Genomic DNA, 22169 nt, shown 5'->3' on the forward strand with positions numbered 1-22169 from the left:
TTTTTTTTCTTTTTCTATGCAGTGATTCTTCCACCTTGATTTGTGGTCAGTAAATGTGCAATTGGTAAGAAGTCTATGTACTGTCCTTTGAAGACAACATTGCATTTCTTGTATTTACTAGAGAGCTTTGGAAAAAAGAATAGCATTGGATTCCATTATACCATTATCTTGCCTTGTGACTCTGCACAGTTCTAAATTCTTTGAAACTTAGGTTTTCCTTGTAATCAACATATGAAGATGAAAATACTTACTGATAATTTCACACACATGTCCCGCCCACCTGAAATAACTTTGAATTTATCTTTTTTTTTTTTTTTAAGATTGTATTTATTTGAGAGAGAGAGAGCACGAGTGAGAGAGCACAAGCAGGGGAACCAGCAGAGGGAGAGGAGAGCAGATTTCTCACTGAGCAGGGAGCCCGATGCAAGGCTGGATCTTAGGATCCTGAGCTCATGACCTGAGCTGAAGGCAGCCCATTACCTGACTGAGCCACCTGGACGCCCCATGAGATAACTTTGAATTTATCTAAGAAAACTATCATGTCAAGATTCATTATTAGAATGAAATGTGTGTTTGAAGAGAGTAATTCTTTGTGCATGTAGGGTTGGAAAAATTGAGAAGTATGTTTGTTTGCACATCTATTATAGTTAGAATCAGATGGAAAGGTTTAGAGATTGTGCCATTAAGGAATGTTTCCTACACACAAATTCCCTAGCTCTGTGCTTCACATTCATTAACAGGCCCAAAGATGCTTGAATTCAAACCTGCTTTAGAAACTAATTTTCCTAAATATTTTGTTTCCTAGATCTTTGCTGAAATGATCAAAAGTATCAGGCATCAGCTCCATCAAAACTTTCTTCCATGAGGTGGCTCATTTGTCCTGTGATCTTTTCCATGTCCAGCCCCCTACAGCTTCTATCCCTGTTGCAAATTGCATCCTTTAAAGGCCAATGAGGGTTCTCTACCTCAAATAATTTGGGGGCATATGCTAATTATATGTAAGACATGAGGGCTCCCCTGGGCTCACTTCCCTCTTGGCACTTAACTTGCTTCATCCTTTTTAGACTTCAGACAAGCTTAACTCTCTCAAATCCTTTTCCTCTTTCAATTATTGTTCCCTATTTTTAGTACTTCATAACTTGATGCCTTAACCTGAGGCAGCTTACCATCATCGTCACTGCTTAATTGAAATGATGCTCTTCAGTGTTACCAGTGACTATTGTGGGGAAATGGGAGCTGCTGTTGTTGAGAATGTTCTGTAGAGCAAGTGGAAGGTGCCCATGTGAGGCATTTTATATGCAGCATTTCATTTAATTTTCATAACGTTTTCACAGATAGTGGTATTTCTTCCCTAAGGATAAGGAAACTCCGGCTCAGAAAGGGTTAAGTAATTTGTCTCATAGCTAGTAGGTGGTAAAGTCACAGGATTAGACACAGTTCCTTCCAAAATCCATGTTCATTCTTCTGTAACAGATCTATTTATCCCCTCTTTCTTGATATAGTACTCTGGGCTCTTTGTGTCATGCTCTTTTGATTTTTGATTCTTTGCAACATTTAAGGGGGAAGAGGAGCTCAAAATAAGAGATGACAAGGAATGGTTGGAGTACAAGGAGAAGGATAAAAGTATGGACTCACAGAATTCACGGTTTCAGGAAGAAAAAAATGGAGTACCAAATAGAGGAGAAAAGGTCTGAATGTTTACATTTCCCCATGAAATTCACATGTTGCAGTCTAACCTGGCATGTGATATTATTTGGAGATGGGGTCTTTGGGAGGTGATTATGTTATGAAGGCAGATCCCCCCTGGATAGGACTGTATCCTTATAAAAGAGGCCAGAGGGATGTCCCTTGCCCTTCTGCCATGTGAGGACACAGTGAAAAGATGGCTATCTATGAACACAGAGTCAGGCCCTCACCAGACATGGAATCTGCAGTGACATGAACTTGACTTCCCAGCATCCAGAAATGAGAGAAAAAAATGCTTGCTATTCATAAGTTACCCAGTTATGGTAGTTTTGTTATAGCAGCTCAAACAGACTAATACAAGGACTGAAATATGTTCACTGGAATCAATAATTAGGAAATGACTGATGGCCTCAGTGGGATCAGCTTTAATGCAGTGATAGGAGTTAAGCCATCCCTTAAGGGGTTAAGGAGTAAATGGATAGCAAGAAAGAAATTGTATACTAGTCTTTTGAGAAGTTTAGATGAGAAGAGAAGCTAGAGCCAGCTAGCTCTCTATGAGTTACTGATTACAGCAATGGCAATCCAGGGGCACCTACGTGGTTCAGTCAGTTAAGCGTCTGACTCTGGATTTTGGCTCAGGTCATGATCCCAGGGTCCTGGGATGGAGCCCCCATCGGGCTCCCTGCTAAGCAGGGATCCTGCTTCTCCCTCTCCCTCTGTCTGCCACTCCCCTTGCTTGTGCTCTCTCTATATATATATATCAGATAAATAAATGAAGTCTTTAAAAAAAAAAAAGACTGATCAGGAGACCTAATGGCATTTTGAACTAAGGTGACAACAGTGGAACTAAGAAGAAATAGGTGTGCTTAAATCAAGGAATTAAAGTAAAGGATCTTTGAAACTATATGTTCACTGTATTTTCCTGAAAACTTAATTCTCTTAACATCTTAATCTTTGAGGGTCTGTCAAACCTATGTATCAGTGTACCACATTTTTGTGCTTTCATACCCTATCAATAACAATATGTGGTCTTTTAAAGCTTACTGAGTCCTTTCATAGATATTATCTGATTTTATCCTTACATATGTTTTTGGAGTAAGTTTTACATACAGGGAAACCGGCTCGGAAGCTAAGTGACTTGCCCAGAAATTAACAGCTCTCTAGTACTACACTGAATCCACATCCCGTGCTTTTTTCAGAGATGTTCCGCTTCCCTGAAAACAAATGACATTTTTTCAAAGCGAATGATCACATTCTCAGCATTTGAATGCCAGCTTGGCAGCATATCATGAGTTGGTTAGATCAGGCGTGATGAAGAACAAGAATAGACGATCTGATTCATGTGTACCCCTGCCAAGTTCACAAGTGAAGCCCTAACCACCAATGTTTAGGTTTAGATGAAGTCATGGGGGTGGGGGGGTCCTCATGGTGTGATTAGTGTGCTTATAAGAAAGGAAGAGATGAGAGTTCTCTTTCTCTGCCATGCCAAGGGCACAGTGGAAAGGCAGCTGTCTGCCAGCCGGTGACAAAGCCATTACCAGAACCTGAGCACACGGTCACCCTGATCTCAGACTTTCTGGCCTCCAGAACTGTGCGAAATAAGTTTCTGTTGTTTAAGCCACCCAGTCTACGATCTTTTGTTATGGCAGCCTAAGCTAAGACAGTTCATAAAATTATTTTGTTCTGATAACTCCCAATTGCAGTATTTTCCAGAATTAGATGCCTGCCTAATCTGCATCTTACAAGCAGGATTCTTGTTCCTTTCGCCAGGTGATGGATACTAGGCACAATATTTATTCTGCATTTCATACGTTACCTAATAGCAATAATGAATGAAGCCATACGGTTGCCATGTCAACTCAGTGGCTTGTCACATTGAAACAAGTTTCCCTTTCATTGTCCTGCCTTGTCTAACTGTGGAAAACCAAGGGCCGGGGTGCCTAGGTGGCTCAGTGGGTTGAAGCCTCTGCCTTTGGCTCAGGTCATGATCCCAGGGTCCTGGGATCGAGCCCCACATGGGGCTCTCTGCTCAGTGGGGAGCCTGCTTCCTCCTTTCTCTCTCTCAGCCTGTTTCTCTGCCTACTTGTGATCTTTGTCTGTCAAATAAATAAATCTTTAAAAAAAAAAAAAAAAGAAAGAAAACCAAGGGCCTTCTGCTCTGTTCTCTATTAAAAAAAAAAAAAATTAGAAAACTTTTTGAAACAAGAGTGCTTAAGAGAAATGTGGTACCAACTGGCATAGAGTTGGTGGTTTATAAATCATTTCACTGTCACCACTGTTACCACTCAGACTATTTCCTACCATTCTGTACATACACGGTCTAATTTTATCATCCTTTAGAAATACTGTGGCTACTACTTCCTGGCTAGTGGTCAACTTTTAAACCATTCTTTTCTTTGTTTTAAAACCTACACAGGTGAGTTTTCTCAGTTTACCTGTTTCTGTTTTGGGAAATCATGCCTTTGAAAACAGATTATTTTGTTTGTTTATTCCCATTCATAGATACCTTTGTCTGTGTGTGTGATCATAGTCATTCCTAAGGCAATCAATTGTGTTTTGAGACAGCAAATCTTAAGGAGAGCTGTGATGCCACCTACCTTAAGAAGTTCCGTTTTTCTGATGTTGTATTCCTAGGCATATGCAGATATTAGAGGAAAAAACAAAATTTAGTTCAAGTAAACATCTTTGAATTAGCATGTAGAATCAGACTGGATCCCTTCACTTTTTGACTCTTTAGGATATTTGAAGGCCTTAGTAATTTTCTGACTATTAGGTTATTTTTTTTATTCATTTTTTATGACTATTAGGTTATTCTTAAAAATTAATATCTTCACCTACAGTATGAACATAATTTTGATGATATTTGAAAGTCCCGCTTCTGGGCTAGGTGTATATATTTACAAAGTAGGGTATGGTACTGTGGAAAGTATATGTTTTACATTAGATTTGAAAAATTAGGAACATTTCAAAAAATCCCTTGCTATCTTCAAAAATATTGAAAATGATTACACTTTTTTATGGCTGTACTGTTAATGCAAGAAATTATTAATTTGGAGATGGAATTGTACAGCCTCCCATACTTGGGGTTTTTTATTTTTATCTTTTTGGTTTGTTTTTTGACATGTGTCAGTGTGAAGGTATTTCATCTATTGAAAACAAAGGAACACTTTGAGCTCCCAAGCCTTATCCTTCTTTTTATCAAACACCCCCCTCCCTCAAAGGAATCTTTAGAAAAGATTTGGCATCAAAGAGATCTGGATCAGAATTCTGGTCTGTCATGTACTAGCGAGGTCACCATGAGCACATCACTTCATTGCTAAGTTAACACCCTAAAACCAAACATTCTATCTCTCCTGCTTCTCCTCTTTCAGACCTATTCTTCTTTCTGTATCCTCTATTTGGTTTGCCAATACCACCCTCCAGCCAGTTGCCCAAGCCAGCAATTCCAGGTTTTTTTTACCTTTTTGTTCACTACTCAGTTAACAGATCCTGCCAATATGGCTTCCTAAATTAATCCCTCCAGTCCTGCACTATGATAGCCACCAGCCAGTGAAGCTGTTGAGCGCTTATACTGTGACTAACCAAATTGAGAAGTGCTAGAAGTGTGAAATACATACCCAATTTTGAAAACTCTGTATAAAAAAGGGATAGAAACTGTTTTGTTAACAATATTTATATTTCATATTGAAAAAATATTTTCGATATAGTGGGTTAAGGGAAAAATGTATTATTAATCTTTATTTCATGTGTTCCTTTTTGATTTTTTATGTCACTGCCGAACTTATTTGTGGGTCAGGTTCTTTTTTTTTTTTTTTTAAGATTTTTATTTATTTGACAGACAGAGATCACAAGTAGGCAGAGAGGTAGGTAGGTCGGGGGTGGGGGTGGGAAACAGGATCCCCACTAAGCAGAGAGCCCAATGCGGGCCTTGATCCCAGGACCCTGAGACCATGACCTGATTAACCCACTGAGCCCCCCAGGTGCCTATAGGTCAGGTTCTATTTCACACGGGCAGTGCTGCTCTTGTCTACCTTGTCCTATCTTAGCGAGACTCTTTTCCTCTCTCACAGCTCCAAAGTCTAGTAACTGGCCTTCCCACCTTCTGAGGCTCAGTGAGAATGTTCTTTCTGAAGTGGACATCAGAATGTGTCACTGCTCTGCTCCTACCGCCCTTCAGAGGCTTGTCATCCCATAAACCCAAGGTACTGTGAAGTGCAAATAAGCACTCTTGCTTATTTGATCTCTATGTACCTCTCAGCCTGTCTCTCACCCTCTCAGCTCCTCCTTCTCCCTCCCCAGCACTGTACAACCCACCAGACTTAAAAATTCCTGTCTTGCCCTAAACATACATGCTATTTCATACATATGTGCCTTTGGATTTCCAATTCTTTCATCTAGAATGCTGTCCCCTCCCTCTCCCCCATCTTTCTGGGGCATTGCATTTTACCTTTTAAAACTTTCAGAGGCCCCTCTTTTCTCCCTCCCTTGTAAAGATTCTACCAACACTTCGTATTTACTCCCACTGAGCTCTGAGCTCCTTGAGGGTGGAGCCATTGTCTTATTCACTCTGATGTCCATCTGTGCTTAGGACAGTACCTGGAGCAGAATAGTTACATTCCTTTGATAAGTTTCTGTATTCATTATATTGCATTAAAATCATATATATTATAGTGATTTGTTTACATGTCTGTCTCCCCTCTATGGAATGAACTCTTGGAAGAAAAGAGGTGAATCTTATTGATACATAAAGATCTAAATATCCCAGCACCTCAAATGGTGCCTGCCAGAGTGGACGCCATATTTGTTGAATTGAATTAAATTCAGGCAGAACCTACCGGAAATCTGCTGACTTTCAAATTGACCTTCAGGCTCAGTCATTCAGAGGATTACTGACTTGGAAGAACTCTAGGATCCTTTTTTATCTTTAGTTTTTGGGATTACTTTGGGTGCTATGGTTGCTGTTTGTCCCCTCAGTTTTATTGAGATAGAATTGACATAAAATGTTGTATAAGTTTGAGGTGTACAGCACAATGATTTTATATATATATATATATTTCATATATACATAGTGAAATGATTACCACACTAAGTTTAGTTAACATATCCATCACCTCACATAGATACAATTTTTTCTTATGATGAGAACTTTTAAGATCTATTCTCCTAGCAACTTGCAAATATATAGTCCAGTATTGTTAACTGTGGTTGCCATGATGTACATCATATCCCAGATCCAACTTACCTGATATCTGCAAGTTTGTATCTTTTGACAGCCTTCATCCATGTCCCCCACCTTCTTTTTGCTGTTTTTTAACCTTTAAAAGTTTTTCATCCTTACTAAAAGTAGTATATATATCACTGGGGAAAAAGTCAAATATCAAATGATAGAAATTGAATGTTCTCTCAGTCCTGCTCCCCAGAGGAAACCACTGATAAGTGTGTGTCTTTCAAGACTGTTTTCACGCATACATACATAATTATTTTTCACAAAGATGCCATCATTAAACATATTACTCTAAAAATTGCATTTTTAAAAATATATGTATTTCCAAGTACAAAGTTTTGTAATTGTCTTTGAATAGTCAGATTGGGGTCATGTTCCATGTTATGACTCTGCTCCTGGGCTGGGCAGAGTGCTGTTCTTAGCTGACTTATTTTACAATCCAGTGGTCACCTCACACTACTTGCAAAGGAGAAAGAGCTCCTATACCCAGGGTTTGGAATAGATGACCCTGCTGCAAGTAAAAAATATCTTTGGAGTCTTACTTGTTTCATCTTAAAAGTTAGTGTAGGGGTTCCTGGGTGACTTGGTTGGTTAAATGTCTGCCTTTGGCTCAGGTCATGATCCCGGGGTCTTGGGATCGAGTCCTGCTTTGGACTCCCTGCTCAGGTGGGAGTCTGCTTCCCCTTCTCCCCATCTGCCCTTCCCGCTTCTCATGCTCATGCTCTCTCTCTCTAATAAATCAATAAAAAAAATTTTAATAAAAACAGTGTAGATCTTGAATTTGTAAATATTAAAGCATCTCTGTTTGCAAATAAAAAACAAGGAGGTTCTCAGAAACAAACAAAAGCTGAAGTAAAATTCTCAGTCCAGGAGGTTGTGCCTGCTTGTCCTCTGGCCTTCAGGGTACCCCAGTATATTGCCAGGTCCTGCTTGGGTATACCCTAGTGTGAGAAATATAGTGTTAGGCTTACAAACAAAAGTACCTAGGGGTTTTCCACAACTTACCCAGGAAAGAGGGAGCAGTAGATGCTACTGGAAAAATTATAATCACAGTTAGCTATAGAATAAGGGGCAGGATTAGGAATGGAACGTACTGAAAAGACAGAAGTTAGAATCAAGAGGTACTTAATATGGGCGCTACTGATTCAGAGAATGGTTAGGATTAATGTAGGTTTGAAACCTGGCTCTGCTTTTTACTGGCCTGTGACTGTGAGCTATTTTCTTAACCTTACTGAACCTCTGTTACCTCATTTGTAAAAAGGCCTTAGGAGCAGGGTGGTAATAATGGTGCCAGAATCATAGGACATCTGTGAGGATGAAATGATGATGTATATAAAGACATTTAAAGTGCTTCTGACCCATTAGAATTGCCCAGTAAATTATAGCTAACGGGAGAGAAGTAGAAGAATCTTCTTTTTAGTTCACATGAATTTTTAATCTATGTACTTGGAAAAAGAGCCTCAAAATAGCTCTTCTACCAAGAACCAACTCCATCCACCCATCTCTCTGCCTTGATAAGAGAGTAGTGAGCACAGTTGTCTCATTTTATATCTAATTCTTCCTCTCACAGCTCTCCCTCAAATCACATCCCCATTATTGCTTCCTGTCATTTCCAGTTTCTGTGCCCCCATTTCTGCTAAGAAAAGCAGAAGTGAGGGAAATGTGAGGGTTTGGGGATTTCTAAAAACTGTTCCTAAGTTCTCCTTGTTACATTATATTAAACTATAGTTATGTGAATATAATATTTTCTGGATCTTTTCTCTGGGAAACACAAAGGAATTTCTCCCATTAGTGTCACATTTTATCTTTTAGAGGACAGGAATTACTATATTGGGCACACATAATATGAGAGTTACGCAGTTATGAGAGTTCATTACATCAAAGAAATTCGCTGTTGTATTTTTTCACTCTGTGTCTTGCAAATGGGGAAACTTGGACTCTTGACTTGCCTCAAGGCCACAGGTAAATTGCTAAGCCTGAACTGTTAGTTGTTTTGTTCTTAACATTTTATTTATTTATTTGAGGGATCGCTTCTTGGCCTTTTGGCTAAGATCAAGTGTATTTATTTATTTGAGAGAGAGCATGTGCATACGTGAGCAGGGAGGGGCAGAGGGGAAGGGAGAAAGAATCTGAAGCAGACTCCACACTGAGTCAGAGCCCGACATGGGGCTTGATCCCAGGACCACAAGATCATGACCAGAGCCAAAACCAAGAGTTGGACACTTAACCTATTGAACCACCCAGGCACCCCCTGAACTGATATTAATTTAAACATATGAGGTTGCTCTTTTGTACCTCAAAAATGATAGAATATTGGGACCTTTGTCTGATTCATATTACAGAGCCACTGGTGTGTATGTAATATGTCATAAAGAACACTTAAATGTGAATGTATAGTATACAGAGTAATAATAAAACTAATTCTCCTGTACCTACTGTTAAAATTAAAACGCTCTCTATGTGCCCTAATTTATTTTTCTTCCTCCTGCTAACCTCTTCGTCCCCCATGCCCACAGCCTGAGTACAGTGTAATGTCCCTGCTTTTCTTTGTTTAGGTTTGAAAAACCTGAGTGCAAGTTCAGCCCTAGGCATGTGAGGAAAGACAAGTATTGTCGCTGTTAGATGACAATTCCCCCCGCCCAGAGAAGGTGAACAGAATCTTCTCTGAGAGCTCCTAAGAGTCCCTTCTGGTGAGGTAAGGGCTTAGGGTTATGCGTGAGTCTTAGGAAACAGAGGTTTTTACCACAGCGAAGACATCTTGCAGAGTTGTAGTTTGAATGAGTTGTACAACATTGGACAGAAAATGGTCAAACATTACAGGCTGCTGTTTACTGCCTCTAAACTCATGTGGCTTTCCTCCAGTTGTTAAGAGTAGATCAAAGTAAAATGTTTTTGCCTTTTCAGTAAAATGCAAGTCTTCACTGATCAGGCAGCAAGGCAAGGAGTGGGAGTATAGTAACTCCAGACTTTGCTTAAGACAGCCAAGTACGAGCTCACACAGGCACTTGATTCTCCAGTGAAAATGCTAATGTCATGGCAGTGGGGATCATGGTGATGACTGTCCCTACTGTGGGCATCTCTCAAGGCACTTTCTAATCCTGATCAATTGCCCTCTGATTCTTATACACAGCCCTTATCCTGGAATCTCTCTTCACCATCCTTCATGCATTTCCCATTCTCTCTCTCCTATTTCCTGCCTTCCTCTTTCCTGGTTTAGTGTCTGGTGGAAAACATTCTTCAGGAGCTTCCTAAGGAAGGTGCATGGGAGGTAAAATTTTGGAAGGCTTCCATGTCTGAAAGTGTCTTTGTATTATTCTTATATATGCAAGAGTGGCTGAAAATAGATCTCTAGGTTAGAAACATTCTTTCAGAATTTTGAAGACAGTGCTTTGTTTGCAGTGTCAGAAATCTGAAAACTTTTTTTTTCTTACTGTTATTTGCATTTATTTTATGCAGAATTGACTCCCGGGCCATAATTTTTTGTTTCTTCTGGGATATCTTTGTCTTCTGTACAGTCTCCTCTTCTGGCTTAGGGACAGTCTGCTCTTTCTCAATAAGGAGCATCTCAGTGTGGCTGAGAACTCCTGTTGGGTTAATCTGACAATGAACCCTGTAAGTTCTACGCTGCATCTTGGGGGCTTTGTTCACCTGGCTGTGCTCAGTGACCAGAGAATCTACATCTAAACCCTTAAGTTCAGTGTGACTCTGCATTTTTAAGCATATGCAGTAAAAAATTCAGCACTCTTTGGGCCACCCACCCTGCATCCAGCCCCACACTTTGGCCTGGGCACACCTACCAACTCTACCATTGTAGTGATGGAATGGTACACATTGCATCTGCAAAGTGACATCTTTCAGATACTTGGTGGCTTTTTAGATACACATACCCTTGATGGCTTGGGCAATTTCACATGTGTTCTTAAAGTGAACACGAAGATTTGAACCTTTTGGTTTGCATGATTTTGTAGGGCCTTCTGGGTCAAATGAGTAGTGAACCATTTTCAGAGATCACCTCAGGCTGCTTATGGGAAGGACAGAAATCTGAAGACATTTTGATGCCTGATCTTTTCTATATGGTCTGCTTTTTTCCTTCCAGAAGCTTTTGGAATTGTCTTTTTGTCTCCAGTGTTCTAAGCTTTTACAGTAGCATGACTTGATATGGTCGTTTGCCATTCATTGAGTTGAGTATACAATGGACTATTTAGTTCTTTAAAAAAAAAGAAAAGATTTTATTTTTTTGAGAGAAAGAGAGAGAGTGAGAGAGCGCACAAGCAGGGGGGAAGGGCAGAGGAGAGGGAGAAGCAGACTCCCCACTGAACAGGGAAGGGAGCCTGATGATACGGGGCTCAATCCCAGAACCCTGGGATCATGACCTGAGCCGAAGGCAGACACTTAACTCACGGAGCCACCCAGGAATCCCATGGACTATTTCATTCTAAAAACTCACTATCTTACTGTTTTAGGAAGTGTTCTTTGACTATTTCATTGATGAATCCTCTCTGTTTTCCCTGTTTGTTCCCTCCCTCCCTTCCTCCTTCCCTTCCTTACTCTCTCTCTCTTATTCAGATGTTAGATCTCCTAGGCTGGTCCTCTAAATTTCTTATTTTTTATCTCTTTGCTCCTTTTCTGGGAAGTCTTTTCTTTTCTTTTCTTTTCTTTCTTTCTTTCTTTCTTTCTTTCTTTCTTTCTTTCTTTTTTTAAGATTTTATTTATTTATTTGACAGGGATTACAAGTAGGCAGAGAGGCAGGCGGGGGAGGGTGGTGGGGGAAGCAGGCTCCCTGCTGAGCAGAGCAGAGAGTCCGAAATGACCTGATCCCAGAATCCTGGGATCATGACCTGAGCTGAAGGCAGAGGCTTTAGCCCACTGAGCCACCCAGGCGCCCCAAGAGAAGTCCTTTCCATATTCTCTTCCTACCCTTCTGTTGATTTTTTTTTTTTTTAATTCCTGGTAGCAGCCATGTTTTAATTCCTAAGAGCCCTTTATTTTCTTCCTTTAAAAAAAAAAAAAAAAAAAAAAAAAGCTTAATGAATGCATGGTCTCATAGGATTTTTTTTAAAGATTTATTTTTAGAGAATGCATGCACACACACACATGCAGGGTGAGAGGCAGAGGGAAAGAATCTCAAGCAGACTCCCTGCTTAATGGGGAGCCCCACCAGGGGCTCAAGCTCATGATCCTGAGATCAAGAGTCAGAGGCTCAAGCAACTGAGCCACTCAGGCCCCCCATTATTTCATAGGATTTTAATGATAGGTTTTTATGGGGTTTAGGCCTTCTCCCTTTATATATAGGCTTTTGCTTATTTATTTTCCTTATTTGTTTTAGACTCTTCCATTTTACAGGCTCTCCACCCTGTGATGATTCTTTGCTATCTGCTTATGATTAAACATAATCTAAACATAACAGCTGATTAGAAGCTCTGTGTAGGTGGGGTTATTGACTGTTGACTTCACAGTAGGGTGATCTGGGTGGGCCATTTGTTGGGGAATTCCCAATTAGTATCTCTAGGGTTTTTTCCTTTGCCTGATCAGATTCCCCAAAGGCGAGTTTCTAGTCTCTTGCCTGCAGGGTAAAGTCCTCACCAGTGCCAGTGTTTCTGAGAGCCAAGGAAGGAGACAAGTCTGAGTTTCTCTACATTCTAATTTCAATACGCATATATTCACGTAATCCCTATTTTCAGTATGGTACACACACTGTCAAATGAGCTTGGTACTGTAATCTAGAGATCCTTTGATTCACCACATCCAGGTAATGAGCCTTTAGACTTCTCACCCCTGCCTCAGCAGAATCAATATGGATGTGGGGTTGGAGGGCAAATTTAGGACTCTGATACTGCTTTAATAGCTTTTACCCAGTTCTCCAGAGGTAGGAAATAGACTTCCATTTAGTATGCCTCCTTTTTAGTTCTGGATTGTTTTGAGAAATTAAGTTGGTTCTTAGTTTACCCCTCTTCAAATCTGACTTTGTTGTATCTGCAAGATTAGTGGCCACCTGTCCATCTCCTTTCCAGCTTCCAGATTTTGTTGCTGCTATCTCCCCTCTTGTTCTCCAAGTTCTTGTGGGTTTGTCATTTTACAAGGCTCTGTATTACAGTTTTACTGGGATTTCACGTGGGATTAATATTAGATTGTGTGTCTTCTTAACCTCAAAGCTTACGTTCTCCTCACTATTAACAAGTGTTGACAGAGAGATTAACTCAAAAATCAGCGAAGTCTGTGAGAATCTCTCTTTTTCTTCCATTTTGATTCTCTTTCCTTTTTTGGGAAGGGTAGGGAGGGGTGGATACGGTGAGGTTTGAGAGGTCTAAATGTACTAATCCATGCTGTACTTTCTAATAATAGCTAGTTCTTACTGAGTACTTTTCCATGTGCTTTGTAGCTAAATACATCTACATTAATCCTCATAATAACCCAATTTGTGTCTCCATTCTACCAATGATGAAACAGAAGCCCAAAGAGGAAATGTACATTTCCTAAGGTCACACAGTTCTGATATAGTGGAACCAAAATTCGAACTTAGGCAGCCTGACATCAAAGCTTGTTGCTCTTAATTACTATACTATTAAATACTAGCTATAAATTGGAAAAGTCTCTTTTATGTCTCTTTTTATTTCATTTACTGTATAAGCCCTTCCACTGCAGAGCTATAGAGATGACTTGAAACATTAACTGGCGATACCCAAGGTGTCTTTTTATATTCCTAGGTCTTTTGTCTATTTTGAACTGACAGGATTGTTCCAGAAAACAAAGTCAATAGTCACAATGCACTGTTGTATGTGCCTCTGTGCTAAAACAGAAGTTATGTGAATCAGTGCAGCCAAGGAAAGACTACACAAATTTCCAAGCCTCCACAGTCCCCTCATTTTATGCTTTCTCCTCTAGTCATTAAATGGTACCTCTGGGCCTGAAAGTATTTCCATTCTTTACCACTGTGAGCAGATTACCCCCCATACATGAACTGGATCTGGAACCCTGGCGGAAATTTTTAATAAATTTTGAAAGTAAATTAGAAAGAAAATTAAAATGCATCAGAGTAAGTTAATTTAATCTTACTGAAATTAGTTTTCGGTCTTCACAATACTGTCCTTTTCTGCCTCACTATGATAAAAGAAACACAAATATCTTACAGAGAAACTAAAAAGACCAAAGAATGTGTGTAAATGTTTGGAGAAAAGTCATTCTATGAGTCAGGAGTGAAATCTTCTGTCTTCTAGACAGCGCTGACTCTCAGCTAGATGGGGAAATCCATCTTGGCCAATTTAATCATTCTCTAAAAGGCTGGACAACTGTGTGGGTGCTAATGGCATCAGAGAGACACGGTACGCAGGAAACACATCCCACACTTGACAGGATGTTCCCAAGTCAGGAAGGGCATTTCTCTTCCTCAGTAGAATTGTTTCATTGACTAAAGACAACATGAGATCATTGAAATCTCCCCAAAATACCAGAGACTGACGAAAGCAGGATATAGGACATGGTGAGTCTAATGTGATATAGTGGGATCATTTATGACATCATAATAAAGTGATAGTATTTTGTGTACATACTTCCTTCCAAGAGATTTGAAGAACTTTATGGAGTCAATCAGTCACTAAAGTTTTAAATCTTCTGCGTTCAGAGTACATGGTCCCAGAGATGGGAGCAGGACTCTGGTTCAGTCCCAGCCTCTCCTCTCTGAAACTCCACCACAAGGCTTTTGAAGCTTCCACTTCTGGAATACCATCCAGAGAAGTTTCCTTCCCTCACCTCACCCCAGCTTCTGCTGATTCTCTAAAACATTTCCTTTTTTCATCTTCTTCTAAGTCACCTATTTTCATCAAGTGTTAATCTAGACCTTACCTGGTATATAGCTCTTGAACAGGTCCAGCAATGAAATATCATTAATCTTCTTTAAGTAAAGAATGAGGGGGCGCCTGGGTGGCTTAGTGGGTTAAGCCGCTGCCTTCGGCTCAGGTCATGATCTCAGGGTCCTGGGATCGAGTCCCACATCGGGCTCTCTGCTCAGCAGGAAGCCTGCTTCCCTCTCTCTCTCTCTCTGCCTTCCTCTCCGTATACTTGTGATCTCTCTCTGTCAAATAAATAAATAAAATCTTTAAAGAAAAAAAAAATCTTCTTTAAGTAAAGATGATTTCTCCCTCTGTCTCTCTCTCTGTAAGCAGCAGCAGCAGCTGTCATAGGTAGAACTGAGGCCGAGACCACACCAGTAAGTAGTTGGCTAATGAAAATGTGACAAGAAGCCTTGAGCCACAACTTTGGTGGGTTTTCTGCACTCTTCCGTGGTGGCATTTTCAGAGGTACATAGAAAAATGTCGAATAACAGTCACCTGAGGATATCTCTAGGGCAAGAATTCTTTTCCTGAAACTTAGCTCAAGAGAACAGTGTTACAAAGACAAAGAAGAGAAGTGAAACTGGTTATGAGCTTACCTGCAGATGTTAGGAACACAGAAACAAGTAGAAAACTCCATTGTTGTAGTGTAAGTTATGACTTGCATTGTTTTTTCTGCTGCAAACTTTGTGGAGAGCACAGTGTGTCAATTTATAAACATTGTGTTTATAGTCTTCTGAGTCTGTGAGAACATTGCTCCTATAGAGTTTCATCAATCATTGCATCTCTAAAGTGATTTTATGTTCTTAAAATTGTCAAAATTAATTAATTTTGTGGGGAATAATTGTCAAAATTAATGCACATGAAAGAAAAGGATCCAAAGAACCTTTGTTTACTTTTCTTGCTTTCTCTTGTCTGCTTTTGACTTAAATCTAATATCTCCTAAAACCCAGCCAGATTCAAATAGGAACCCTCCACCCCCCATCCATCCCAGTTCAACCCCCAAGTTACCATGAGGTTGTCTTTAGTGAAGCAATAGCATAAAAAGTGAATGTTTATTTCCTGGCCTTGGTGTCCAGAAAACTATGTAACTGGTATTAGGAATTGGTATTCTTCTATGCTGGAGCTATATGCAGGCTGTTCATGGTTATTCTAAGAATTTCTTTCTGGCTTTTTTTTTTTTTTTATGGAACTTTAAGTCTCTCCACATACAGATAATGGAAAATAATCTCTTTAACATCAACATTCTATTTTTGTAAAAGATTTTAATTATTTTTTTGAAAGGGTGAGTTCATATGCACTTGGGCGGGGAGGGGCAGACTCCCTGCTGAGCAGAGAGCCTGATGCTGGGCTCAATCCCTAAGCCAAAGGCAGATGCTTAACCAACGGAGCCACACAGGCACCCCTTAACATTCTATTTAAAATTGATCTGCTTCCTTTCACAGCTCAGGTGCTGCATTATAGCTGTGTGTACGTATAAAGAGGAGACAGGTCAAAGACAAAATCACTTCACATTTTCCTTGGTGTGAGCACTTTATATGGTTTTATCTGAGAAAAATGAGGCCTCCAAACTTAGACCGGCCAAGTGCCATGATGCCTTCCTCCTCAAATACCCCACCTGTTTCACAGTTTGCACTGTAACAGCCGGTGACCATTTTCAGTGGGAACAATTTCTACTTTAATCAAGCTCCCCTTCTACATCAGATCCTTTAAAGAAAACTGTCCACAGCTGAATGCAGGAATCTTTTAACTTCCCATTTCATGCATCGAATACCAGCCAGCATCAGAAGGTGCCCGGGAATGACACTGGGTGCCTTATCCACTGGGTAGCGGGCTCTAACTAGCTGAATAGAATTGGGCTAGGGGCTGCCCTTCAGTCAGGCTAAGAGAAGTAAATACAGCTTCTCCTCACCATTCCCCCACCACTCCTCCACACTGAGAGGAGAGAGGCTGGGCTGAAGGTCGAGAGGTAGGTGAGAAAGGAAAGATACTTCAGCACTAACATGCAGCCTCCCCGGGGCCACCTTATCAAACTGGCCCCTGGTTGTTTCCAAGTCATTAGAAGGAAGACACATTGCCAGAGACTGAGTGCCCTGAAAGCCACATGGTTTTGAGATCCTTTCTCCAATGAGCTTTTCATATAGGAATTGTATGCGGCTGTGATGACATTTTGTGTTTTTGTTGAGAATGACTTGAGAGAGAAACGTTCATAATACCATTAAGGATAGTGGTGGAGTAGAGAGGGTGAGAGGGCACCTGATTTCACATTTTAAAAATAAAGCAATCTGAACAAATAAATGAAACAGGAATTTGAAATTCCTGACTCAGGCCTGGACCACAGATCCTATACTATTCTATCCTGTAAATTTGGAATGGTATCTTCTGTAGCAAATCAGGAGACTGATATTAGATGACTGCAGGTTCGATTATGATTCCTCTTGAAAGTGCCCTTTGACCAAACGTGAATGTGGAGCAAGGGACAATACTTACTCACCCGGCCTCTCCCTCAGCCAGGATGCTGAGTGCTGAAAACCTCCCACCTGTCCCCACTCCTGCTGCCTTTAGGCACTTCTGGTTTCCGGCCTCTCCTGGGTTTTTATGCTGACTGGCTTGCTCTGGGCGTCTGGGCTCCCACTTCCATCCTCACACCAGCTGTATCTCCTCCATGCCTCTGCCCTCAAGCCTCCCTCTCTCCCCCCACCATCGTCCCTCTGCCAATGACTCACCTCCTGCAACACACAGAAAACAGAAGCTGTCAGGAGGAGCGAGCTCGTGTTTACACACACACACACACACACACACACACGCACGCGCACACACCCGCACCCCGCACAGTCAAACCAGTTTATCTCTGCTCAAATCCATCTCTGTGCTAGAGGTGTTCTCTCTCTCACCTGTTCTCTAGATTCTCTGCGTGTTTTCTCAGGAAACTGGTTCCAACAGTCATCCCCTCTATGCCTGTATCTTCAGCTTCTAGCTTACCGCTGACTTTTTCTGATCAGAGTATAAATATTGTCAAGTCTCTTCCCTCTTTAAAAACAAAACAAAACAAAAAAAACAATATCAAACACCTCCTCCCTTCACAGTGAAACTTCTGGAAGTTGGAAATTTCAAAGAGGACACACGACACAGTTTCTGAAATGAAAAAGCAGAATTGATTGATATTTTTGGTAAGCAAAATAGAGCCATGCTTCTAAGACAGAGTCTCTCTGGACAAAGCAAACTATAAGCGTATGTAGTTTAGGGAACCAATTGAAATCTCACTCCTGCCCCCGTGGTGTCATCAAAATGACTCCTCCAGGCTGCAGGCTGAGCTTTGGTGTCTCTGTAAGCACTGATACTTATCCTCTCCTTTATAGTCTTTCTGAGAGACTTCCGTCTCCTGGTTTTCCTTTCATCTCTTGCTGTTCCTCAGTTTACATTAAATTCCTTTCTCTTCACTCTACTCTTCAGAAAAGAATATTCCTCATGTTTCATCCTCCGCTTTATTCCCTTGTAAGTCTGTATCCTTCCTGTGATACCTCATCTACTCTTAATGGCTCCACATCTTTATCTCCAGCCCAGAGCCCTCTGCTAAATAGTAGAGTCCCGTCACTGGCTGCCCACTGGATATCTCCAACCTGGGCATATCGTGAGCTTATCTTCTCATAGGTCCTGTCTTGCTACCGTCGTTTGTCCCGTCGTCCCAGTCTTCCTTGGTTTTTCTCTCTCCTCATTTCCCACATGAAATCAATGACTAAGTCTGATCAGCTCTGCTCTACTAACTCTCAGAGGGCTCTCTTCTTTCTGTCTTCACTGCCCCAGCCTCCGTTCTCATCTCTTCAATTACCGCAGAGGCCCCCTACTTGATCTCCTTGCTCAGCCTTCTTGCAGTGTACAGTTTTGATTTCTCTAAATTGGGAGTCATTCATGCTCCTGTTTTCAATCCTTTGCTTTACCCCCATTGCCTTTAGGTGGGAAAAGATTCCTTATCACAGCTTACAAGGACCTTTGTGATCTAACTTCTATATTCATTTCCGGCCTTTTTTCTGGCATTTCTCACTGTCATCCCACACTTCTGCGTGAATTGCATCTGACATCTTGGAGTTCCTCGAATTCAGTGTACTTATAAAGACCTTCCACCTTCAACATGCTACTCCCTGTCCTGGGAAACTCCCATTCCTTGCCCAGATAATTCATCTGAAACCTCAGCTGTTGCTTCCTCTGTGGAGACTTCCCAGACCGCCGTCCCCACCCCCAGTGTGATTTAAGTGCTCATCCTTTGTCCTCCCTCTTAGCACTTGTTAAATTATATTACAGTCATTCGACCGCGAACTCCTGGAGGTTAGGGATAACTGTGTGTTTCTGTCTATATCTCCAGTACCCCCTGCTATTGGCAGAGAAGTGCTCTTTAATGGTTAATGAATGAACTGGAGTTTTCACTGTATCAGGCCACAGATTTAAGCATGAGCACATACACGCACACGCGCGCGCGCGCGCACACACGTAAGTGCACACCCAAAAAAAATCCCTGAATCTGATCAAGTCTCTAGATCCAACTACCAATTTATAAGAAAAACAGAGGACCGGAGAACATGTTACACGATACCATAGGGATGTAGTCAGCAAAATCTAAGTGTGGGAAATTCTGTTAGGACAAACAACCACATTTCTTTACTACAATCAAGCAATTGCAATATATGGAGCCTTTTTAGATCCTCATATTTTTTGAAAACTAAAAAAAATGATGACTCAGATGCACACTGTGTATTTGATATTAAGGAATTATTGTTAATTTTTTAGGATGATAATGACATTGTGCCTATTTTTTCTAAGGATCCTTATGTTTAGATGTACGTTCTGACATATTTATAGATGAAATGATATGATGTCTGGGATTTGTTTCAAAATAATCTGAAAGGGAGAATAATCTGGGTGGGGAGACAGATGAAATTGGACTGGCCTGCAGCTGATAGTTATCGGAGCTGGTGACAGACCCCCCAGCAGTTCATTATACTATTTTACCTACTTTTGTTTGTATTTTTAGATTTCATTAGTAAAACTTCTATTGTGGCAGACTATAGACTCTGAAAAACAATCTGAGGGGTTTGAAGGGGCGGGGGGTGGGAGGTTGGGGGAACCAGGTGGTGGTTATTAGAGAGGGCACGGATTGCATGGAGCACTGGGTGCGGTGCAAAAACAATGAATACTGTTACGCTGAAAATAAATTTTAAAAAATGAAAAAAAATGTACATAGTGCAAAATTTATGTTAACCAGTTTTTTTGTGTTTTTTAGTTTTTGCTTAAGTTCTAGTTACTCTGTACCCATTAAATAATCTCATCCCCCGACCCCTACCCCTTGCAACCATTATATTTTCTGTCTCTATGAATTTGACTACTCTAGGTACATCATATAACTGGAATTGTATAATATCTGTCATGTCTGGCTTAATGTCTTAACATAATGTTAACATAATGTCTTCTAGGTTTATCCATGTTGTAGCACGTATCAGAATTTTTTTTTCCTTTTTAATGCTGAATAATACTCTGTTGTATGCATTTACACATTTTGTTTATCCATCTGTTGCTAGGCATTTGGGTTGTTTCCAAAATTTTTCCAGAAAGTATCTGATTATGAGAATTCTTTTTTTTTTTTAAGATTTTATTTATTCATTTATTTATTTGACAGAGAGAGACAGCTAGAGAGGGAACACAAGCAGGGGGAGTGGGAGAGGGAGAAGCAGGCCTCCCACCCAGCAGGGAGCCCAGTTGGGGGGACTCTGGGATCGTGAACTGAGCTGAAGGCAGATGCTTAATGACTGAGCCACCCAGGCACCCCTGGTAATGAGAATTCTTAATATAAGGTATATTAATTATAGTTACCTTGCTGAAGAACTGGCATAAAACTAATTTCTGTGGACATCAGATATTAAGGCTTAAGAGTTTTTGAAGATCTACAGTCCACACAACCCTGGAAGTGCCAGAGACTGCAGGCGGTGGGGTAAAAAGTTAAGAATAGGGAAAGGAAGTTACACTTGTTGTCTAGGATTGCTCAGAAAAGCTCTTGCCCTCATTGGCCTCTACCACCTTCAGGCAGCTTTTCTACTTCCTGAGTATCCCTACAGTTATTTCTAACACCTATAGCCCTGCCAAATGTATTTTTACCCTAAGCTCAGGAACTACCTTTCAGCAATTTTATGCCAAAAATAAGTGTGTCACTTACAAGTAAAACAAAACAAAACTTTTATTTGTTCCTGCAGGAGATAAACCAAGTTAGAATGAAAGCCTAAACCAGAAAATGTTTGCATCAAATATTAGTCTGAAATTTGTTCTTACTCTTCTGGTTTTTGGAAAATTATCCTTTAGACATCCTAAGGAGCAATGGCACGGAGAAGAGATGTGAGATCTAATCTCAGGATAGCCTTAAGGTACCCACAGAAAGTTCTGGAGTCAATGTGGAATTTTAGATATTCTCTAGAAGGAGCCATACTATTTAGTTTGTTCTATTATTTGGCTCAGATTCTAGACTCCTTAGACAAGCCCAGAACTATCCTTCCCATCTCACGGTTTCCCATGTTAGAACAATCCAGAGTGGATTGCAGCTTCTGTGGTCAGGACTGCCCCGAGCTCAAGAAAATTCTTCCTTATCGTTCTCATCTAAATATATTTCCTGCTTATAGTTTCAGGAGAGGATTGCATTTTATATCTTCTTTTGTCTATCCGGTACACATTGGATATTTGTCACATACCTCTTTGTCCTTAGAAGCCCCAGGGTTGTTGTTGTTTTTTTTAATTATTATTTTTAATTTACTTTTTCTTTTTTAAAGATTTTATTTATTTATTAGACAGAGAGAGACACAGCAAGAGAGGGAACACAAGCAGGGGGAGTGGGAAAGGGAGCTCAGCTCCTGCTGAGCAGGGAGCCTGATGCAGGGCTCGATCCAGGACCCTGGGATAATGACCCCAGTCAAAGGCAGCCGTTTAACAACTGAGCCACCCAGGTGCCCCAGAAATCCCAGTTTTGGTTTTAGAGGTTTTGTTTTTTGTTTTGTTTTGTTGTTGTTTACTTTTTATTTTGAGATAATCATAGATTCATTTGCAGATGTAAGAAATGGTGCACGGAGATTCCATGTATCTTTTACCTACTTTCCTCCAATGATAGCATCTTGGCAAACTGTATTATCACAACCAGAATATTGACCTTGATGCAGTCAAGATAGAGCGATGTCCATCACCACAACATCCCTCCTGTTTCCCTGTTACAGCCATACCTACTTCTTGCCTGACCTCATCAATCCAGGTTGTTGTGGTATCAATAATTTGTTCCTTTTTATCGTTGTTTAGTATTCCGTGATCTGGATGTACCAGTTTGTTTAACTCTTCATCTATTGAAGGACATCTGGATTATTTCCAGATTTTGGCTATTATGAATAAACATAACTAGTTAAACATTT

The 22169-nt window shown here is 40.5% G+C and overlaps 1 protein-coding gene and 1 pseudogene across 2 annotated transcripts in view; one reads left to right on the forward strand and one right to left on the reverse strand.

Moving 5' to 3' along the window:
- Window positions 1-22169, forward strand: part of PRORP (protein only RNase P catalytic subunit) — a 142176-nt gene that overhangs the window by 108408 nt on the left and 11599 nt on the right. Inside the window, exon 6 of one of the 2 annotated variants that reach the window (XM_047736504.1) lies at window positions 1560-1709. The exons of the other annotated variant lie outside the window; for it this stretch is intronic. Coding sequence (XP_047592460.1) covers window positions 1560-1694 — 135 coding nt within the window. The 3' untranslated portion in view covers window positions 1695-1709. Of the gene's footprint in view, window positions 1-1559; window positions 1710-22169 lie in introns of those variants that run through there. 2 annotated transcript variants of the gene reach the window in all.
- LOC125103757 (60S ribosomal protein L17-like) lies at window positions 8488-10932 on the reverse strand (annotated as a pseudogene).

Source organism: Lutra lutra, chromosome 7, assembly GCF_902655055.1.
Source record: "Lutra lutra chromosome 7, mLutLut1.2, whole genome shotgun sequence".
In the NCBI taxonomy this organism is placed as follows: Eukaryota; Metazoa; Chordata; class Mammalia; order Carnivora; family Mustelidae; genus Lutra; species Lutra lutra.